The sequence below is a fragment of the Podarcis liolepis genome (genome assembly GCF_965112155.1).
Source record: "Podarcis liolepis genome assembly, chromosome: 2".
NCBI lineage: Eukaryota > Metazoa > Chordata > Lepidosauria > Squamata > Lacertidae > Podarcis > Podarcis liolepis.
In genome coordinates this window covers 31,238,121-31,259,985 of record NC_139555.1, presented here as the reverse complement: position 1 = coordinate 31,259,985, position 21,865 = coordinate 31,238,121, and the positions used below count along the sequence as shown (strand labels likewise).

Sequence of the window (21,865 nt, the reverse complement as noted above, 5' to 3'; positions counted from 1 at the left end):
CCGGTAATTTAATACTTCCCCTGGTTGATATAGACAGGCATTTATAATTTATAGTACTTGGTTACAGGAGATCCATAGAAAGGAGTGGTTAGAAACCAGGATTCCTCTCTCTGTTCCTTGGCAGAAAGTCCACCATGGAAATGAGGGAGCACAGATCTGCTTACTGAGGGCAATAGGTTTGACCAGGAGTCAGCAAACTTTTCCAGCAGGGGGCCGGTCCACTGTCCCTCAGACCTTGTGGGGGGCTGGACTATATTTTGAAGGGGAAAAAATGAACGAATTCCTATGCCCCACAAATAACCCAGAGATGCATTTTAAATAAAAGCACACATTGTACTCATGTAAAAACACCAGGCAGGCCCCACAAATAACCCAGAGATGCATTTTAAATAAAAGGACACATTCTACTCATGTAAAAACACGCTGATTCCTGGACTGTCCACGGGCTGGATTTAGAAGGTGATTGGGCCGGATCCGGCCCCCGGGCCATGGGTTTGACTATATTAATTACAGGACACCTTGGCTGTGAACTAACCAGCAGGTACATTGCGATCCAAGGATGCAGAACAGTAGCCCATGGCAAGGCCAGGCTTGTACCAGCAGGATGACACGCACTCAGGATGATTTGCTAGGGCTTGGGAATGCCAGCAAACAGTAGCTGTGTGACATCTTAGTAATGGAGGCACTCTGGCCAATGTAGGGACAGACTTAAGAGAGAATGGATAGATACGCCTAACCCTAACTACAGTAATTCCATTTTAAAAAGCAAGGGCTACTCTGGCTTCAGTCTGGCTTCGACAAACTTACTTTCCTTTCTTGATGGTGTTTCGGCCTAGCAGAGGATCCAGCACAGGCTCCACGGTCTCTCCGATGTTTTCAATGAGCAGGGTGTCTCCATCAGAAACCGCCTTTTCAATGATATCTAGATAGCTGCAGCATTGGAAGAAAATCTGTTAAGCATGTCGCAGTGTTTTAGAGTACAATCTCCGCCTCTCATTTTGAACATATGAACGCTGGTGCTCACAGAAAAAGGAGCCTTATGAAAAATCACTATAGTTTGGGACTGGGCTTCCCCGAGTTCAGAGACACTGGACAGCTCTGAAGTGGGATCTGGGCAGAAGAGGCTTACCCCGCAAACAAGTGGCAACAAGGGAGCGTCCCTTAACATATATGGAATCTGATGGAAAGGAACAGGGATTGCCAATATGGCCCTCTTGGATGCAATGGTGCCTCTGAGGTCTTTCCATGAGGCCTGCAATGTGTCTGAGTCCCCACCCCGCAACTGTCCCCTTGGTCATGAGGTGGTCAGGTTACTTTTCTCTTCCTCGAAAAGCGCATACAACTGAAGGAGGAAGCTGCAAGTTATGCTCTTCCCCAGTTTCCCTTTCAGCACTATGTGTTCTTAGGGCTCAGATTTACTCCGCTGAATCGGACTTCTATCGGATAAATGGAGAAAGCTAAGGGCATGTGTGCACTTGTCCCTCTTTCTTTCTCAGTGGCGGGGATGATCTAGAGAGGGGAGAGAGGTCACCAGAAAGGGTGGTGCCCACGGGCCTATCCCTGGACAGCACCTCTGGAGCATTGCCACCCTCATCTTTGGAGCTGTAGGGAACTCCGTTTGGCAGAAAACTTGAAGAATCAGGACAGAATAGTTATGGCTCAACCTTCTCTGTCCAAGCCGGATGGCCTTCAGGTCTTCTCCATGTTTGTTCTTAATCCACTTGATCCCTTGGAGCTGGGCATCTACAATGAGTGGCCAGCGCTCTGTGTTGCAAAGTATAGTTGCATTTTCTGTTGACATCCGGTCACTGGGGAGCCCCTGGTTGTTCCACGTTGCTACATCTGCATCATCAGTTAGGAGGCTCAAAGGGTCCAGCCCCGGCGTGATGGGAATTGGCACCTGCAAAGTAAAATAAAAGGGTCCTGAAATGCATCAACTGCTCCTGTTTAATACATAATCTCGCAAGTGGCAATAACCCCTCGTGGGGTCAAGGGGAGCCAACGTGTTACCTTTCAGTTGCTGAAGGACTACAGTTCCCATCAGCCATAGCCACCACTGCCAATGGTCAGGGATGATGGGAGTTGTAGTCAATAGCAGCAGGTTGGGCCAAGTTGTGGAGCTACTCACCTGATGCCAGAGTTGCTACAGTTTACCTGGATGGGGCAGGGTGGTGGCAAGCTTGGGAAGCACAAGCTGGTGCATGAGCAGAAGGGCTAGATTGGCTGCCCTGATGTGGCTGTGCGGCCCCAATCCCACTGGCACCCTGACCTACCCCAGTCCCATTCAGGTAAGCTGTAGAGACTCTAGCATTGGGAGGGTGGCTATGGCTGCCTCACCACACTGGCTGCTACTGGATGCAGTCTGAGAACATCTGGAGGCCACCACAATGGATACCCCTGCAGTAGGCAAATGATGTAACTGAGTTTAGAATGGATGGTTAAACAGAACGAGCAATAGCTCTTAGCAGGGATGGCCAGAAGGGAGAATGTCTTGTACGGTGTATCTTGTCATCCCCTGGGCCTGCTGGGTGGCATTTCAGGAAAGGAAGAACTGGAGAAGACTGCTCCAGACACTTTAATGAGGAACCAATAAGCCAGGTAGGATTTCCTGAAGGGAGGTGAGATGGGAGTTTAGTAACTCCATAAAGGTATTGTTATTGGGAATCAGACTTTGTCACCAAGTAAAATTGCAGCAGGGGTCTATGTGAACTCCAGGAGAGGCTCAAATGCTGACTCCATGCTATTAAGGATTAAAAATATATATTAATTTAGGTTAGGTTAGAAACTGCTATGTGGCTTTAGGGGAGCTGAAGTGAACTAGCTGACTCTTTCTGCCTGGAATCAATGGAACATAAATATTTCTGCTAAATCAGAAGACTGCCTGGAAGTTACAGTTAGCGCAAAGCTTAGCCACCAGGTTCCTAAGTGGGACCAGGTGTTGGGAACACATCTTGCCAAGGCTTAAGGAGTTCCACGGGCTTCCAGCCCATTTCCTACTGAGGCTGTATACACACCATAAATTTAAAGCACATCCTCCTTCCCCAAAGAATTCTGGGAAGTGCAGTTTCTTAAGGCTGCTGCGAATTTTAGCTCTGTGAGGGGTAAACAGCAGTTCCTACAATTCCTTTGGGTGTGTATGGGTTTGTGCTTTCAGTATATTGTGCCTACGCAGCTTCTGCTGGTGCTTACCTTTAAAACCCTACAGAGTTTAGATGAGGGTACAGGAAATGATGTTTTCTTCCATGCCACTAACGTGCCCATAGATCAAAACATTCACCTGAGGTTCTCCTCTAGATGAAGTGAAGAGGGTCTTTTTGCTTTTGCCCTCCCTTCTCGTGGCTCTCCTTAGGGATGTTTGCTTGACACCACCATATAAAAACCCTGCTTATTTCTCCAGGTTTTCAGTTTCAGGGCTGATAGCTTTTAGCACTGCCCTTTGCTGTTGTCAGCTATTTCAATGATTAGAGCTGTTGGAAGCCCTGGAAATTTTCGTTTTTAAATTGAGGGATGTTTAAAACAAATCAAAATAAACCTTCAAGCCCAAGGGGTTTAGTCTCAGGCACCTGATGCCAGAGATATCCAAGAGGAATCCACCTGCAGTCTGGCTGGCCATGGGGATCAGAATCCTACTTCCTGGAAAACGGAAGCAGGGCTCACCAGGATATGATACGCATCCCCAAATATATCACTCTACATGTCCCAGAGCTTTATTCAGAGCTGCCCTAGTGCAACATGGCACTGAGCAGATTCACCTTTAGCTGCTGGAGGAAAGGAGTCCAGAACTTGTCTAGAAGCTCAGTCCTGTATTTTTTTGTAAAGTAGCCAACGTAGGAAACAAATGCAGTGATCAAGAGGACATCCCCACACAGAGTCTTTTCTTGCTCACGAAAATTTTCCACAGACTCGGCCCAACGCACGTTTTCCGAAGCTAATCCACCAACAAGCCTGAATAAACATTTCGAAAGGAGATGCACATTTGGTTAGCGCAGCCTGGGGTTCTGGCCAGCCTTTGCCTTGATGCTAGGCCCCTACATTCCCAGAAACTGATTAACTGTCTGCCTGGAATGTTGACTTTTTGAGAGATTAGGGTGGGCAGCTTTTGCAGGATGAGGGCCAGTTTCCAAATGCAGGGCAGGCTGGAGGGCTGCAGCAAAAGCTCCAACTACACATTCCTGGGATACCTGGCCGCCACTACTGAGAAATGCCTTGCACGTTTTTTGAAATTTCCGAGACAAGACTGAAAGTGGCCGTTTTTTGAAGTCTTTCGTATATGCTAATCACTTAAGATCTCGATCACCAGAAGATCCATAATAACACAAAAGGAACTGTTTGCCTTTGAACTGACAGTCTCCCCCCCAAAAAAAAATATAACTGCAGCTTCTCTAAATAAACTCCACATCTTTGACTCACTCTGTAATGTAGTATTCCATTTTCAGGAAATGGTTCACAGCATGCTGAGAAGAACAACAAGTTTCTTCTTACCAGCTGGGATGACCAAAAGCCCAGTACTGCTGACTCCAGATACTGAGTGATCCCCTCAGAACCACAAAAATTATATGATACCAACATGCAATGTTTGAGGTTCTTTTAACTGCTTCCAGACTTATATTATTTTAAGGTCTGCTACTATCGTCATAGCTGTCAACGTTTCCCTTTTCTAGCGAGGAATCCTATTTGGAATAAGGGAATTTCCCTTAACAAAAGGGAAGAGTTGACAGCTATGACTATCGTGTTTTTGACCTTTCTGGAAAAGCAGCTTTGTAAACATCACAGAACGAGTATTACAGCTTGATTCTCAAATTTGGCTGAGCGATTCAAAGATCATACCAATTGCACAGATACTGCCATCTTGTTAATTGTGATGGTGTTTTATCTTTGAAACATTGACCCACTCAGCTCTGTTTCATGAATAAAATGGCGGGAGATCAAGCACAGACCTTCCGCATAATATATTTCGCTTATTGTGAACTCAAGAATCATAGTGGCAACTAGCTAATACCAGTACAGGATGCTCCTGAGAGAGTGCTTGATTACATGTTACCTGTTAGCCAATGATATGACTCTGTTTGTCGCATCTGCCTCTTGCTGGCATTTGATTTTCTCGGCTGTGGCCTTTTCAAATTCAGCAGTCAGATTGGCCAAGTTGGCATTTAGATCCTTTAAAACAATGGGATTGTTGTTACTCTCATAGAAACTTTGAAGACTGCTTGCTGCACGTGTTCAGCGGGTGCACCCCACTATTTGTTTTAGTGGGACAGTACTTAACAAGCTGTATCTTAAAACTCTGAAAATGCCAATAAGTATCGGTTATTGGCACTTAGTATATATGTACCCACAGCTATGTGGAAGTATTCTCCATGGCATACTCCCCGTGTGGCTGGGGCCCACATCTTAAGGATTCAGCTATAGGAGGATTGTGACAATAATTTCCATGCATCACAGATAAAAGCCGCTCCCAGGAGCACAGGTACGCTGAACAGGAATCACAGTGCATGTCCGTTTGGCACGTTAGCTTCTGCACACTGCTATGTTTTTAAGTCACAGATCTTGGTTGCTGTTCTACTCTGCTTGCTGTACATATCAGGGCAGAACTATGAATCTATCCAGAAGTTTTCTTTGTCTCTTCCCTCTTCCCCTGCCCCTTTTCTGTTATCTGGCAATGCAATCAGGTGTTTCAGGACATGTGCATGAACTCCCTTTTTTTAAATTCCCAGGAAGTGCAGATCTTGCAAAAGGCTTGTGTGCGTGATTCCACTGACTCTACAACCAACTCCTGTCCAGAAGTCTCCTTAATTGCATTTAGCTGTTATAAAGTACTTTACAGTTTTAAAACCAGAGGCTGCAAGAAGTGCTTTTTTTCTAGAAAAATAGGTGCCGGCACTCACCATGAAGTTGTTACAGTAAGTGCCACACTTTTTAACAACAAGAAGAGGAGGTGCCAGTACTGTGTACACCTTAAAAAACAACACAGGCTGCAAGGTGGATTAGGTCCCCAATAAGAAAAGGCTATGCTTAGGGCTTCTGCTTTAGAAAAAAAGAAACCAAGAGGAGGTGATGGATATTTCTAAATTATACATGTTGTGGAAATTATGCATTCCTCACTCCTACCCAGTAACAGCAGAAACTGAGCAGGAGATTCAGGACAGACAAAAGGAAGCACTTCTTCCCACGCTGCATAGTTAACACCATGGGTAGGCAAACTAAGGCCTGGGGGCCGGATCCGGCCCAGTTGCCTTCTAAATCTGGCCCGCGGACGGTCTGGGGAATCAGCGTATTTTTACATGAGTAGAATGTGTCCTTTTATTTAAAATGCATCTCTGGGTTATTTGTGGGGCACAGGAATTTGTTCTTTCCCCCCCAAAAAATATAGTCAGGACCCCCTTTTGGTCTGAGAGACCGTGGACTGGCCACCTACTGAAAAGGTCTGCTGACCCCTGGTTAACACCTATGGCCTTCCCTGCCACAAGATGTGGTGATGACCACCATCTCAGATGGCTTTGAAGAGGATTAGACAAATGCAGTAGCTAGCAAATGGCTCCTAGTCACGATGGCCGTATGCTACCTCCGGGATAAGAGGCAGTCTGCCTCTGAATAACAGTTGCTGGGGAGGGCTTTTGCCTGCATATCCTCCTGCTTGTGAGCCTCCCATAGGCATCTGGCTGGACACAATGGAAAACAGGTTGCTGGACTAGAGAGGCCTTTGATCAGATCCAGCAAGGTTCTTTATATGCTCATTTGAGTCATGAACTGGAGACAGATTACAGTTCGCACACATAGCTGAAATGTCAGCTCTCAGTTTGTACAGACACGGGAAAATGCCACATGTGTGTCTCAAGCTCACAGCTAAACAATTCTCAAGCTCATAGTTAAATAATTTCCTTCCTCAATGCCAGTCAATTTCAACAGTGATGTTTACTTGATGGGACACAAGGGGGCGCTGGCATTTTATCGAGCCAAGGTTACGGTGTACTTACCGCAATCTTGTTCTTGATCAGCGTGAGCTTTGCTTGTGCTTCTGCCAGCTCATTATTAGCCTCTTCCAAGGCCTGGCGCTTGGGAGCGACGTCACAGTAGACTTCATAGAAGCGAACAATGTTCAGGCACCAAGAACACAGACCAGCTGCAGCCGTGGACTTAGACAGTATAAACTCTGGATCGAATGTTGGGTCATTTTGAAATGGCCTGCAGCGAGAAAGTTACAAAGCAGCATTGCATTGGGTGGAAGGAAAAGCACAGTTAAGATCTACAAAGGTACATCATACAACTGATCACTTCTGTATGCTGCATTTACCTATAAAAGAGGTGATTTGAGGCTAAATCACTGCTGCACTGTTGGGATTTGGGTGACAGCAGCCACGAAATTAAAAGACGCCTGCTTCTTGGGATAAAAGCAATGAGAAACCTAGACAGCACCTTAAAAAGCAGAGACATCACCTTGCCAACAAAGGTCCCTATCGTAAAAGCTATGGTTTTCCCAGTAGTGATGTATGGAAGTGAGAGCTGGACCATAAAGAAGGCTGATCGCCGAAGAATTGATGCTTTTGAATTATGGTGCTGGAGGAGACTCTTGAGAGTCCCATGGACTGCAAGAAGATCAAACCTCTCCATTCTGAAGGAAATCAGCCCTGAGTGCTCACTGGAAGGACAGATCCTGAAGCTGAGGCTCCAAGACTTTGGCCGCCTCATGAGAAGAGAAGACTCCCTGGAAAAGACCCTGATGCTGGGAAAGATGGAGGGCACAAGGAGAAGGGGACGACAGAGGACGAGATGGTTGGACAGTGTTCTCGAAGCTGCGAACATGAGTCTGACCAAACTGCGGGAGGCAGTGGAAGACAGGAGTGCCTGGCGTGCTCTGGTCCATGGGGTCACGAAGAGTCGGACACGACTAAACGACTAAACAACAACAACAACTGTTGGGATTTAATAAAAAGAGAGAACTTAGGGGCTGGCCACTGTGAGAACAGAATGGGCCATTGGTGTGATCCAGCAGGGCACTTCTTATGTTATGACTCTGACAACACACCATTCATTGCTAAGATCTTGGGCAAAATACTATGCTGGGAGGAAGGTTGCCCCTTCTCATGGGTATTCTTTGCCCTGTCCATCCGTTGAAGCTAGTGGCTTGAATTCACAGGAGGAAATCTGAACAGCAAATCCTAGACAATATTGTTATAGGACTTTAGCATAAGGAGGAAGAAGGGGCTGACCCCTGGACACTGGTGGAGTTACACAGCCTCACTCCTGGGCAAGCAACTAGGAAACAAGTGTTTGCTTTTTGTTGGTTGATGTTAAAGTGCTGCTACCCTCCAACAGGCAGGACCAATGCTGGCGAGAAAAGGAAGAAGCTGAGTGTGGGGCACAAAACGGGATTGGCGGTGGGCCTGAGCCCTTAGAGAGGAACAGCCCTGCTTTTTCTCACTTCTGATCCAATGAGCAGACAGTAGGAATTGAGGTTGGTTGTAAGAGCATAAATTTAGATTCCCCTTACTTGAAAGCTTTCAAGCAGCTCTCTGGAATGTGCTCCTTGTCATATTTCTTTAGGGCATCCAGGAAACTGTCCACTTTGCCCATCATGACTTTTGCTGCCTTCCAGCTTCTGTCCTTTGGTATCTTGCCACCTGGAGCTGTTAGGATCATCACAGCTGCTGTCACGTTAACCACAGCTTCTGGGGGAGATCCAAAAGACTTCAGCTCTGTCAGGTTGTTCTGGAAAAGTACAAGGGGCAGGGGAGAGAGAGAGAGGTAGGGAGCAGTGACAGTGATTTTCCAGAGTGTAAGTCAGGACTCCTAGCCACCAAACTGTAAATCTGGCAATGAAAGAAAAAAAATCATTGAGCTAAGAGTCCAAACCAAGCTCTGAAACTCTGAGTTTTTGGCAAGGTGGGCAATGATCATGGCAACAGGTGCCATGGGTGGTTTGGAAAGCACGGAGCTTTTGGGAAGTAGCTCACAGGCTCATTCTCTCAGCTCCACCCTTAATCAAGATTGTAGAAAATGCCTTAAACTGTGGAGGCTTAAGTTAGCTTACATTTTAGTGCTCCTTATTTTTATATCAAAATAATTTGTGGCAAGAATTCAACTGCAGTTTCAAAATACTGTGAGAAACTCTGCAATCTGAAAATATAAAGGGCCTAAAGGTGATCACTGAGACGAGAATCGAACACCCCAAGAACAGCACTGTTGTCTCTCTTGTCTTACTTTAAACAAATCTACCTTCAAAAGCAACAGGATATACCAGCTGAATGCTCCAAGGATTTACCTTATTGAGAGTGTCCAAGGCTTCCTGGGCAGCCATCAGAGCTGGTTCAGCTTTAGCCAAATCTGTTTCACAGGCCCTTTGCTTCTCTGTTACATTCTGCAGGCAAAAAGTCCCAACAAAATATGAACATTTGAACAAAACTGTTTATGCAGGCCAATCAGCTTTGAAATAAAATCAAACTTTGAAATCCTGAAGTCCATATCTCTTTGTTTTCCCCTCACTTGTCGTTGGGGAGCAGTTTCACAAGTTATACTAAGAACGAACAAACAAAAGTTCAAAAACCAAGCATCACTTCTGAACATGGATATAAACTGGGACAGGACAAATTGGCCATTTCAAATTATTCTCACTTTCTCATTCTTCCATATTTAAATTCATTTTCTGCACCAGTTTGTGATTTTCTTTAAAGCCAACAACAAATAGGAATTTTTGTGCAAATGTCTCTTAATACACACAATTTTGTATATAATTGTGCCTAATGCAGTGGAACCTCGGTTGTCGAACGCAATCCATTCTGGAACACCATTCGACTTCTGAAACGTTTGACAACTAAGGCGCAATGGGCGGTTGGAAAATTCAATTGAGAATATTGAGAAACGCGCCTCGGAAGCTGTTCAACTTCCAAGGCGTGCTCAAAAACGGAAGAATTATTTCTGGGTTTTCGGCGTTCAAAAACCAAAACGTTCAGCTTCTGAGACGCTCGAAAACCAAAGTTCCACTGTATATACATTTTTGCAAAGCAACTTATCCTAACATATTGCATTTTTGTGCTATTTTCACAAATATATGCATTTTTCTTCACACTTTACCGTAATGGGTGTATTTCTGTACGTATTATTTGGCTGAAGAACTGCACTGCAAAATTGGGAGAAGTATGTGAATTTTGGCTGCGTTCGGCTGAGTTTGAGTCTGTATATTGTTTCAGAAAGTGTGGATTTGGTAGGTTTATCTTTAAATGTGAGGTGGACAAAGTCATATCATATAATGGTATAGCCTCTCCTTGCACTGTAGTGGATCATAACAAGCAGTGCCGGTTCTAGCTAGGGGAAATGGAGACTGGGAGCAACAGGCTGGAGAACCTGAAACAGACCAGCCAGCATTGCACCCTTGCTTTATCCTTGTGCGGTTTCTTTACCAGGAAGTTCTGCCTCCCTCAGAGGATTGGACAGCATGGCACTGGGACTGCACTGCAACCCTGGGTCTCTGACTTGGCTGACCTCACCAAAAACACATATCTGGACAATAAAATCATGTGGTTAAAAAGGATTCCAGGAATTAGAACAAGCTAGATAGTTCCTTGACGCAGGTGGCGCTGTGGGTTAAACCACAGAGCCTAGGACTTGCCGATCAGAAGGTCGGCGGTTCGAATCCCCGCGATGGGGTGAACTCCCGTTGCTCGGTCCCTGCTCCTGCCTACCTAGCAGTTCGAAAGCACGTCAAAGTGCAAGTAGATAAATAGGTACCGCTCCGGTGGGAAGGTAAACGGCGTTTCCGTGTGCTGCTCTGGTTTGCCAGAAGCGGCTTAGTCATGCTGGCCACATGACCCGGAAGCTGTATGCCGGCTTCCTTGGCCAGTAAAGCGAGATGAGCGCCGCAATCCCAGAGTCAGCCACGACTGGACCTAATGGTCAGGGGTCCCTTTACCTTTACTAGATAGTTCCTTGATGTGCTATAGACAGAAGATGCTATGTGGAAATGAACCTGGTTCTCGCACAAAGGTCCTTGTCCTTCAACTAACTAACCTCATGCCCTTTCCCTCATCGCCTGCAATACATGCAGCCATCATAACAGCAGAAAACAGTTGTACATACGGTGTTAATGACTTGCACTTTCAGCTCCTCTTCATCAGCAATTGCTTTCTCCTTGCTCACTTTCTCTGTTTCTACCCCGACCACCTGGATCAGTTTGTCAGCATCTTCATTCTTATGTTTCAGCTCCAGCTCTTGAACAGCAAGTTTGGCTTTCAGATCATCAACCTAAAAAGTCCAACAGGAAAGGAAACTCTAAAGCTGCACTGACAAGGGGTGCGGGTTAGAAGACTTATTTTGTGATCCCCCTCCCACAGTGAAATGCACTCTCCTGCTTTTGTTTTGCTTTTTTTCAGGGCACCTAACAAAACAGAGTGAAAATAATCATCCAGTCAGAGTGAGAGCAGGAAACATTGCTCTTACTCTGAATAGGCTTCATGGCATCATCATATAGCCAAATCTGATTGGTTATGTGGTACCATCAGGAAGTTAAGTAAGAGTGAAGGCAATGCTTCCTGCTCTCACTAAAATGGAGTTGTGATAAGAGACACAGTGCCAAATTTGATTGGCTGCCTCATGACATGACGTCATTCTGCTGCCTAGACCTCTTAAAAATTGTGCCAAAGCTGCAGCTTAGCTAGCACCAGTGCATAAAAAGGTAAATGAAGGTGGAGTGGATTTACGAAACCATTTGCCCAAGATTCAAAAACAAAACAAAATTGTGGGTGAAAAAGTCAGTCTATTTCTGGCTAACTCCCAATAAATTATAGTAAAATCATTCCCCCGCCCCCAAACAGTATTGGCAGATGTTGGGAAAGGGGTAAAATGAAATCAACACCACAGGGGAAAAGGGTTGAAAAAACAAAACAGGATTGTTAATGAACCATAATAATCTAAGCAGGTCACTACAAGAACCTCTCACTACAGCTAAGTAGGTCACTGTCTAAGTACCTCTCACTACTGCAAAGTACAGCAACAACCCTGAAATGCGTAATCTATGCCCTGCCTGCTGTGCACAACTTGCTCTAAATGACTTGCGTTACCTTCATCCCTTTCGCCATCCCTCCCATCCTTCTGTCCCTAAACAGCAGCTTCAGAGGAACAATTAAATTGAGGAGGTGTGCAGCAGGGAAAGAAGCACCCACCTCCACAAGCCTGAAAACCACAGTCCAAATTAGACACCTGCCTGGCTGGTTTACCAAATAAAAAACTGCCAAGAGATCCAATCGTGTGTGGTTTAGCGTTCCAACTGCATATCATACGGAGTTCCCCCCACTCCCCTCCAACCTAGGCAAGCTGAGCACCAAGAGAAAGCAAGACGCAGAGAGGAACACAACCTTCTCCCCCAGCCTTTCCTCCCATGAATGAAAACGCAGTTTGATGATGGGTTATTTTGTGCTGAAAAGTGAGTGCATGAGAAAGTGCTAAGTAGTCTCTCTTCCTCCTTCCATTGTGATGTTTGGGCCGCCCACGCCAATTCTGGCTTTTGTAGAAAACGTGTGGAGAGAAACAAAGTCACGAAACTCCACCAAGTGACTAATCTGAGCCTGCTATCGCTTTATTATCTACATGCAGGGAGTATTAGGGAATGAATGAAACGTGGTTGGAACATGAACTGGTTGTTCATCTGGGAAAACTTTTAATTGTGTGTGAAAAATGAACTTCTTCACTGAGGGAATATGTTTAGCATATGTTTGGAGGCAGGGTGGGAGAGTCATCTCACAAAGGGCAACCTTTATCCCAAATTAGAGTTTTTCCCCAACGCGAAATATGGAACATTTGCATTGTTCACAATCCTGAGTGACCAAAATATAGCATCCAATATGCTACGGTGGTACCTCAGGTTACAGACGCTTCAGGTTACAGACTCTGCAAACCCAGAAATAGTACCTCTGGTTAAGAACTTTACCTCAGAATGAGAACAGAAATCACATGTCAGCGGCGCAGCGGCAGCAGGAGGCCCCATTAGCTAAAGTGGCGCTTCAGGTTAAGAACAGTTTCAGGTTAAGAATGGATATCCGGAATGAATTAAGTTCTTAACCCGAGGTACCACTGTACTAGCTATCTAATCTCGTTAAATTTGGTTGAAAATGACCAGCCACTAAGAAACAGTTAACAAATGTACAGATGGCAATTCTGTGTTCACATACATACCTGTGAGGCAGTACTCTGGAGTTTCATCAAACCATTCTCCAGTCTCTCAATTTTGGCAATAAGCTCTGTTCTTTTTTTAGCAAGCAGGTTCTGGTACAGTTTGATCTGTTCCAGGAAAGTCTTTGGGGTGGTATAATTATAGCGCCTCTCAGTAGCCAGGTAGACCTTGGACATTTCATTGACAGTTGTGTGGACAAATGACATAAAAAGACTGATGGAGGACTTGACATCATTCTGAAAGAGGGTCCACAGAGGAACAGTTACCATTGTATGGAACAATGGGCAATTAACAGAGAAATTGTCAGAGTGGAACCTTGCTAATTTGTTCATTTAGTTATGATTTTTACAAGCAATCTCAGTTTATATACATTTTGTCCTTTTTCTTGTTAGGTAGAATTTGTTCATTTACAGTGGTACCTCGGGTTACATATGCTTCAGGTTACATACGCTTCAGGTTATAGACTCCGCTAACCCAGAAATATTACCTCAGGTTAAGAACTTTGCTTCAGGATGAGAACAGAAATCGTGTGGCGGTGGCACAGCGGCAGCGGGAGGCCCCATTAGCTAAAGTGGTGCTTCACGTTAAGAACATTCAGGTTAAGAACAGACCTCCAGAAAGCATCATTGCTTCGTTAATTGAGATATTTTTTAAAACTTTAATAGACTGTGATTCTAAGCCAGATCTGTATTTGGTCACCAGAGGTGACCCAAAAAATTGCATGCAGGCAAGTGAGCGGATTGGCAAAGGAGGAACAGAGACCTCCATTTCCCTGTACCCAGATAGAAATGCAACAAGCTGCATCAGGAGGACTGGAACTCTCTGTCTCCGCTCCCGAGAAAGCTAGTACTCTGCCCCCTGACTACTAAGTTTTGTTGGCTTATTTACAGGGCTCCCCTAAGCACACTAGGAAAGAGCCATGCAACAAGCAACTATGGGAAACTCCAGCAGGAACAGCCACCAAGATCATACACATTATTTGACAGGGACACACTTGGTTCATGGCTACAACTGGACGTCACACAGTAAAATGTGTCTTGTTTAAGATGCTTGGGTTTTGCTTAATTGCTTTTTCAACCATTTTGAATTTTTACATCTGTTCATTTGAATTGACTTCGCTTGATTCTTTTTGCTACTTCAAGTGCTGAATTACAAGAATTATAACAATCAAACTCAAGTTAAGAGTCAATTCATTTTAGTTAGTTTTCATTACATAAAACAAGCAAAACATGCACTTTAGTCAAAGCGTACGCTTGTGCAAACCTGAATACCGTATTTTTCACTCTATAGGACGCACTTTCCCCCCTCCCAAAATGAAGGGGAAATGTGTGTGTGTCCTATGGAGCAAATGCAGGCTCCTTGCCTTCAGCGATAGCAACGTGAAGCCTCCAAAGCGCAGAGGGAGCGCTCCCTCCGCACTCCGCAGGCTTTGCGTTGCTTTTGCTGAAGCCTGGAGAGCGAGATTCACAGCTGCAGTTAATGGGACAAACTATGCCAAAATCAGGGGCCACAACTTTCTGTTTCCAGTGTGCATATTTGACACCTGATTCAATTGTGTAAATGTTGCTATGTGGGAGCAAAACGAATGTGGCTCTAAGGATCTGAGGTTTTGCCTGCCCCATTTTCCATTGTTTAAATATGCAACATGAGCTTTGCTGTATAACACAGTGCCTATTAATGTTTAATGTGCTTAGGTTGGGAAATGAAAAGATAAAGTCAAGGTAGGTGAATATTAGCAGTAACTAGTCTCAAGGGGACACTGATGTCAATACAGATTCTACAAACAAAATCCGTGTTGGACTTGTACCGCTCCGTTTTATCAGCTGCACATGTCAAAAAAAATTAAATAAATGTGGTGGCAAGATTATTTCCAATGAGTGAAAGCTCCAGGTGAAGACCTAGAAAGATGGGTGTTTAACAGAGTCACCTCACCTTTCTATGTGTTTGCAAGCAAACATTGGTGTGAAAAGGGATTCTAACAGGAAAAGACCAAGTTGCACCTCAATATAAACCACAGCTGACTGTCCAGGCTGCTTTTCTCCTCCTGATGCTGGGCAGAGGAAACAATCCACAATCCGTAAGCCAAGAACAAACCTTGCCTACAAATTGTGGTCTGGTGGAACAAACAACCCCTGGTTTGGACATAACAGTAAGCCAGGGTTTGTGGCTGGTTTCTCCCCAGTGTGGAGGACCAAAGTGGGTGTGACTGGATAATACACAGTAAGCCCTGGTTTATGGCTCACAGTGATGTGCAAAGATGGCCAAGGAAAGTAATAACATAAAACACAGAAGTCAAGGTAAACAAGGTGTAAATAATAATAAGCATGCTATATTTTCAACCTATGCATAAACAAAGCCTGATGGCTATAGTGCCAATGAATGGATTTGCCATAGAATCATAGAGTTGGAAGAGACCACAAGGGCCATCGAGTCCAACCCCCTGCCAAGCAGGAAACACCATCAGAGCACTCCTGACATATGGTTGTCAAGCCTCTGCTTAAAGACCTCCAAAGAAGGAGACTCCACCACACTCCTTGGCAGCAAATTCCACTGTCGAACAGCTCTTACTGTCAGGAAGTTCTTCCTAATGTTTATTGCAAACAATGTCAACCATATTTATTGCAAACAATGCAGAACAAAAAGGTGCAACCTGGTCATGAATGTGAAAAACAACAACAACTCAAAATGAAAACAGGTAAATAATATGAGTATGAAGGAAAACTCAGCCCAGTTCTCAATAGCCTTCAATGGAGTTCTAGGAACACTTGGAATGCAGACATGTTTTATACAGCTGGATACAATACCATTATATTTTTACAGTTCGTGGATTTAGCCATTTGATGTCTCTGTATTATACAAGTTTTGTTTAAAAATTGCATTTTCAGTGTTTTGGTTTTTCATTTCCACATCCATGACCAAGTCTGTCTGTCTCTCCCCTGGCAGCCCACTGGGGGGGGGGGGGAGAAAGGGGTGCCCCACCCAAATTTTGGTTCTCCCCACACCCACTTTGGGCTTTGGCGCTGCCCACTGCCAGCACGTGCCCTCTCAAAAAGGAATGCAGCCCTCAACAGAACAAAAGGCTTCCCATCTCTGATCTGAACTCTGGTGTATAAATATACCAGGTCAGTCCTGAAGAACATGGAACCATTCACGGAACACAGGCAGAAACTGCCCTCCTTAGTACCAAGATATGCTGGGGGACACAACGTTCACTGTAATGGCATTGATAGAAATGATACAGCTGTTAAGGGTGGAGTCACCTCTATTCCTTCGGTCTCCTCTAGGAACCTGGCACTGACAGATACCAGGGCATCTTCAGGCCATTCGTGAAACCAGTCAATGGCGGTGCAGTTCACTACAGCAGGGAATTTTCTTGCCCGCACACGGAGGGTGGACCCCACAGGAGAGAAACAAAGGATCACCTGGAATCAGGATGGGGTGGGGGAAACTCTCATTAAGAACGTAAGAAATATTATATAGAACAGCACAGGAGCAAGTTAAATCAGAACAGAATAACTACTTCTGTCTATTGCAATAACCCTTTTGTTCTACGAAGAAACCACAGTAGCTTAGGGTTGGCATACGCCTGGAATTTCCCAGACATATCTGGGATTCAGCCATCGGGAACCGCGTCCGTAAGGCAACCCATATCAGAAGTAGCTCTAAAACCTGAAAAAAAAGCTCAATGACTTTTCTGTCTGGGTTTTCATTTTCTGAAATATGGCAACCCTACAGTAGTTGAGCATTTGTTTTCCTCCCTCTGAGGTGTGGGGTAATGCCCCAGGACAAATGGGCTTGAGCATGCACAAACCATCCAGGGCAAACCCCCAGCCTCATTAAGACTTTTAGCTCTGTTTCATCAGCTGAAGAGAGGGGTGCAACCTAAGTCCAGTCAGCCACCAGGTTAAAAAGCCATTTTGCTACTCTTAGTGGGTATGCAGTGCAATTGAGGATCCCCTGGGCACTGGCAAAGCACAACACTTGAAGCACCTATAGCCTGTGTGGGATCTGGGAGCTGTGCCTTTGCATCTGTTGGGAGGCTGAAAGTGATTTTAGGACACACCTCTTCTTTCATTGGATTTAGAGAGCTTGGGGGAAAAAAACCTACCTAAGAAGAGAACTTCATAATGTTTCATTCTTCAGAATTTTATCATTACTTGCTCTTCCTCTGGAGCACGTCTTCACCTCAATATGTGCTTTTAATAATATTTATTCTCCATTATAGGAAGACATACTTCATAAGAAGCCCATTAAATATTATTTGTTTGCAGAGGAGCACCGTGGCAGGGAGAAGGAAAATCAGAACAAGTGCAGGAGGTTTGTCTCCTTTCACACACAGAGGAAGTGACCAGGGAAGAGAGACAAATTTAAAGAAAAGGAGAACATCCAAAACATAAGAATCTGGACCCTGCTAATTCAAAGCACTGGTTAAGCCACTGAGAAAAATCAGGGTAAATGGATGCTAAATAATAGTGACTGCAGATCTGCAATGCATCCATCAATGGGGGGCACAAAGTAAGCCTCTTGGAGGAGGCCCTTTCAGCTGTTTCGACAACAGCAAAGGCCCAAAGCCTCAAACAGGCGCAAGACTTTGCCATGTGGATATTTACCACAGTAGCATGGACAACGACACATTTCAGAGGCTTTCATTCTCTTTATGAGATGCTGTTCACTAAAGGCTCTCAGAAACGAGGCACAGAAATGTTTCTGTTAGGAGGGTTTCCCCCCACCTACATTTGAGATCCTGTGGAAAGCAAATCCTTGTCATTTTCTACCCTTCATTTTTAAACTGTGATTTATTAAGTTCTGTGGTTAACAACAGAAGTATGTTTCTACGGCATGTGCTCGAACCACTGTAAGTATAATCTTTTGCAAATCCCATAATCTCCTGATGAGACAGACAAGCACCACTGGAAGGGCACTAGATGTGCAGCCTATGCCAGTGAATGCTTGCCCCCCCCCCCACTGATAGCTGATGGAATGACTTGAAGTATCCTTCATTGTTACTGGCATCTGTTAATGACAGCAATAGCTTCCCCCCTGCCCCTCTTCAGATATTCCTGGGTACTCCATTTAGGTCACGGTATTATAAAACAACTTTCCAAGACCTGCTTCAATTTTAGCGTCAGATTCACTTCCTCTTGAGCCTTTCACCCCACATAAATAGTGCTGGCCTAGGACATTTTTGTGACTTGCACCAGAGACCCAAAGGCAGGGCTTTCTCCTCCCAACACTTCCAAAAGGGACATTGCTTTATTGAGTCTTGCTGCACCGTTCAGCCAAAAGTTCCTGCTTTCATCTACCCCACACGCCCAACAGTGTGAATGGCAGAGATGGTACTTTAGTCTCAGCCACACACACAGTCAAAATTTAGTATGTCCCTGTTGTACAAAGATTTTGGAATGAAAACAACCACAACCACCCCGTATTCGGGAAGAAGGCAGCCTTCTCACCTTCAGCTGCCGACGGACTTTGTCAATAAAGAACTTCCAGCAGTTTTCCCTAGTGTCCTGCATGCCCATGGACTTCACTTGGGGCCTCATGGAACTAATAATGTTTTCCACTTCATCATCCTGGAAGAGACCCGGGATCTCACCAGATGCCAGGAGGTCATTAATCAACACCAAGAACTGCTCCTCAGCAACCTGCGAGTCCGTCATGAGGAACACGGTGGGGGTGTTCTTCACAGCAGATTTGATGTACTGGGAAGCCAAGTCAGCCTGGACCACAGAACAGACACATGTCAGTTTCTTACATTAAAAAGAGAGAGAGAAGACGCTTCCTTTTTTTTTTTTGACGGGGAGTTATTCCTCTTAAAAGTTCCCAACACTGATATGGGAAAGAGGCAGCTTTCCTTTTGTGAAAGATGGACCACAAGAGGAAAAGCTAATCTTCAGACCTGTACGCCATTTTGGAAAGCCCTATTTGGGCCTTCTCTTCCCCACGCAATTACCAGAGCCTGCTGCCTCTGCCCATTCTACTGGGTTGGGAAGGTGAACCTCAGCACCACAGAGGGGCTCTTCTGGAGGCTCCAGTGCGATATGGAATCCTGATCCTCTGGGGTTCTAAATCACATGGGGAGTCACCATGAGCCTAGCAGCCCCCCCCTCACTGCAGAAGTTCACCTTCCCAACATGTGCGAGATGATGAAGCCGGGGACAGGGGCATGACAGAAGGGTGGGGCCAACAGGCTTTGTTGCAGGGATGGCAATTTCAGTTTCTTTCAGGTTCTCATTTTTCCTGTTCAGTTCTCCACATTTCCACATCAGTTTGCATTAAAAAAAAACCTCCAAAGTTCTCATGAAAATTTGCCAGCAATATCAGTGTGAAACTTTTTTTTTTTGAATTTTGTTTAATACAGTGGTACCTCGGGTTACATACGCTTCAGGTTACAGACTCTGCTAACTCAGAAATAGTGCTTCAGGTTAAGAACTTTGCTTCAAGATGAGAACAGAAATCGTGCTCCGGCGGCACGGCAGCAGCAGGAGGCCCCATTAGCTAAAGTGGTGCTTCAGGTTAAGAACAGTTTCAGGTTAAGAACGGACCTCTGGAACGAATTAAGTACTTAACCCGAGGTACCACTGTATACATTTTTTGGCAAGCAAATCCCCCCATTACAATACATTTTGAAAGTTATGTTGGGGGGGTAGCATTTATTCACACTTTCCCCTACTATATGCACTTTTGTACAGATAGTTTTGCTGGAGAACTGCTTCGCGAAAGAAGTTCAAATTACGGTTCACACATTGTTTGGGTAAATGGGAATCAGATAGTTTTATCTTCTTAATTGCAAGCTGAATTGAACACCTCCCTCATCCTTACTGTGACCCCTTTACTTTGAACAAGATTCCTGAACAGAGCTACGGTCACACAGACACATCTTTCAACGGCAGAAAGGGAGCAGCTGCAAGGATGCACTTCTTGGATCTGGGGCTCGTCTTGCCAAGTGTTTCCCTTGCCAGAGCAATTGCTCACAAACCAGCATATTCCCTAGTGAACACTAGGTGCCACTCTTGCACTTCCCAAGCAGGCTGACACAATGGCAGGAGTTTCCTCTGTCTGCTGCTCAGCATCAGAACTAATAAATAATAATAATAATAATAATAATAATAATAATAATAATAATAATAAATTTTATTTATACCCTGCCCTCCCCGGCCAGAACCAGGCCCAGGGCGTCTAACACCATTAAAATTACAGTAAAAACATAATAAAAATAAAATAAAATAAAATAACAATTTAAAATACAGGTTAAAATGCAGCCTCATTTTAAAAGTAGCCCATAGATCAAAACATGCCTCTGACCAAAGAAGATTGGAGAAGCGCAACGGCTGTCATAACACTAGAACCTATGCTTGGGTACAGAACTGATGTGTGTTACCAAAGCTAAACGTAGCCACTTATTCCCTCTCCCCCCGCCCCCCCGAAAAGAAAACTACCATAGTGCACATACCTCAGATCACATTGTGGGGCAGAGGGACTGAGCAACCAGAGGTGTGTACAAAAAATACTCAGTCAGCTTTTTAAAAGGATATGTTCCTCACTTGCGCTTTTCTTGCTTGAAAAATATGTATGCAAGTTAGTCCCTGACTCAGCTCCACAGACATGGGAAGCCAAAGCAGATGATTCTAAGAAGGAGACCAAGGCCAGCACTTGGGTGAGATTAGGTGAAGCAATTTGCCTCAGGTGGCAAATCTGCCACACACAAACCCCTGCTGTTGCCAGCCCTGCCAGTTTCACAGTTGCCACAACACCTTTGCCCTTGCTGTGGCATGGGAGCAGCCGTGGGCGAGGGTGCAATTGTGGTGGCGTGGCCAGTGGCAATAGGGCCATGGCGGCAAGGCAGGGAAGGGACGTTTTGCCTACAGCGGCAAAACCTCCCAGGACTCTTCAGGCCACAAAACCAAAGGCCAATTCTTACAACCTTCTCTATGTGCAGCAGCTGCCGCATTGACAGGCAGTCCATGTCTTGCCTTGCAGCCAATTTTAAAAATGTTCATGGCAGGCATAGAGTATGTATGAAGTGTTACTGTGCTAGGGCAACAGAGCGCTTTAATCCACTTCAACTGCACAAACCTAAGGTTCTCGCATGCACCTGAATCCCTCCTGTAAAAGAACGACCAATCTAGAGGCGTTCTGGGTATCAGGGATTTGGCACCAGTTACGGTTCTTTTTCTACTGGGACACCCCCTAGAGAAAACCACTTTGCTTCTCACTTTGAGGTCTGGAATCCCATAGCCTTTCTTCAGCGTGATCTGAAACACATCCAAGGCGCTGATATAGGCTGCCAACCGAGACAGGCTCTGCTTGCCACTCCCTCCGACGCCCACTAGCAAAGCGTTCCCTCTGGGAGACTCTAAGATGCGATTGATCCTGCAGACGTGGGAGACAGCATCATCAAACAGCACCTGCAATAGCCAAGGAAGGATTATTAATAGCACAGCCCACAATAATACAAAAGTCTAACATTATGGCCTATATACCAACCAATTTTAGCATGGATTTTATTAGTATGGGCTACTTTGTTCAGCCCACAACTGATGCGTCCTGTCCTAATTTGTGACCTGGGTTTTTTGGAACAACAAATAGTGCGCACCCCCACCCCACTAACTTTAACATGATGTCCCTGTTTTTTTGGATAAATGTTTCACAACGCCATTTATCTTAGCTAATGCCCCACCTGGCTATTTCCACCCTTACTGGTGC

At 45.0% G+C, this 21,865-nt stretch overlaps 1 protein-coding gene across 3 annotated transcripts in view; it reads right to left on the bottom strand.

Annotated features, from left to right (window-relative positions):
* Positions 1 to 21,865, bottom strand: part of DNAH17 (dynein axonemal heavy chain 17) — a 96,468-nt gene that overhangs the window by 17,665 nt on the left and 56,938 nt on the right. For all 3 annotated transcript variants that reach the window (XM_083486967.1, XM_083486968.1, XM_083486969.1), the window contains 12 exons: positions 21,376 to 21,567; positions 18,613 to 18,879; positions 16,420 to 16,581; positions 13,162 to 13,395; positions 11,071 to 11,235; positions 9,260 to 9,355; positions 8,489 to 8,706; positions 6,975 to 7,182; positions 5,042 to 5,157; positions 3,753 to 3,945; positions 1,665 to 1,900; positions 808 to 930 (listed from right to left, as the gene is read on the bottom strand). In XM_083486967.1, coding sequence (XP_083343093.1) covers positions 808 to 930; positions 1,665 to 1,900; positions 3,753 to 3,945; positions 5,042 to 5,157; positions 6,975 to 7,182; positions 8,489 to 8,706; positions 9,260 to 9,355; positions 11,071 to 11,235; positions 13,162 to 13,395; positions 16,420 to 16,581; positions 18,613 to 18,879; positions 21,376 to 21,567 — 2,210 coding nt within the window. The remainder of the gene's footprint in view (positions 1 to 807; positions 931 to 1,664; positions 1,901 to 3,752; positions 3,946 to 5,041; positions 5,158 to 6,974; positions 7,183 to 8,488; positions 8,707 to 9,259; positions 9,356 to 11,070; positions 11,236 to 13,161; positions 13,396 to 16,419; positions 16,582 to 18,612; positions 18,880 to 21,375; positions 21,568 to 21,865) is intronic.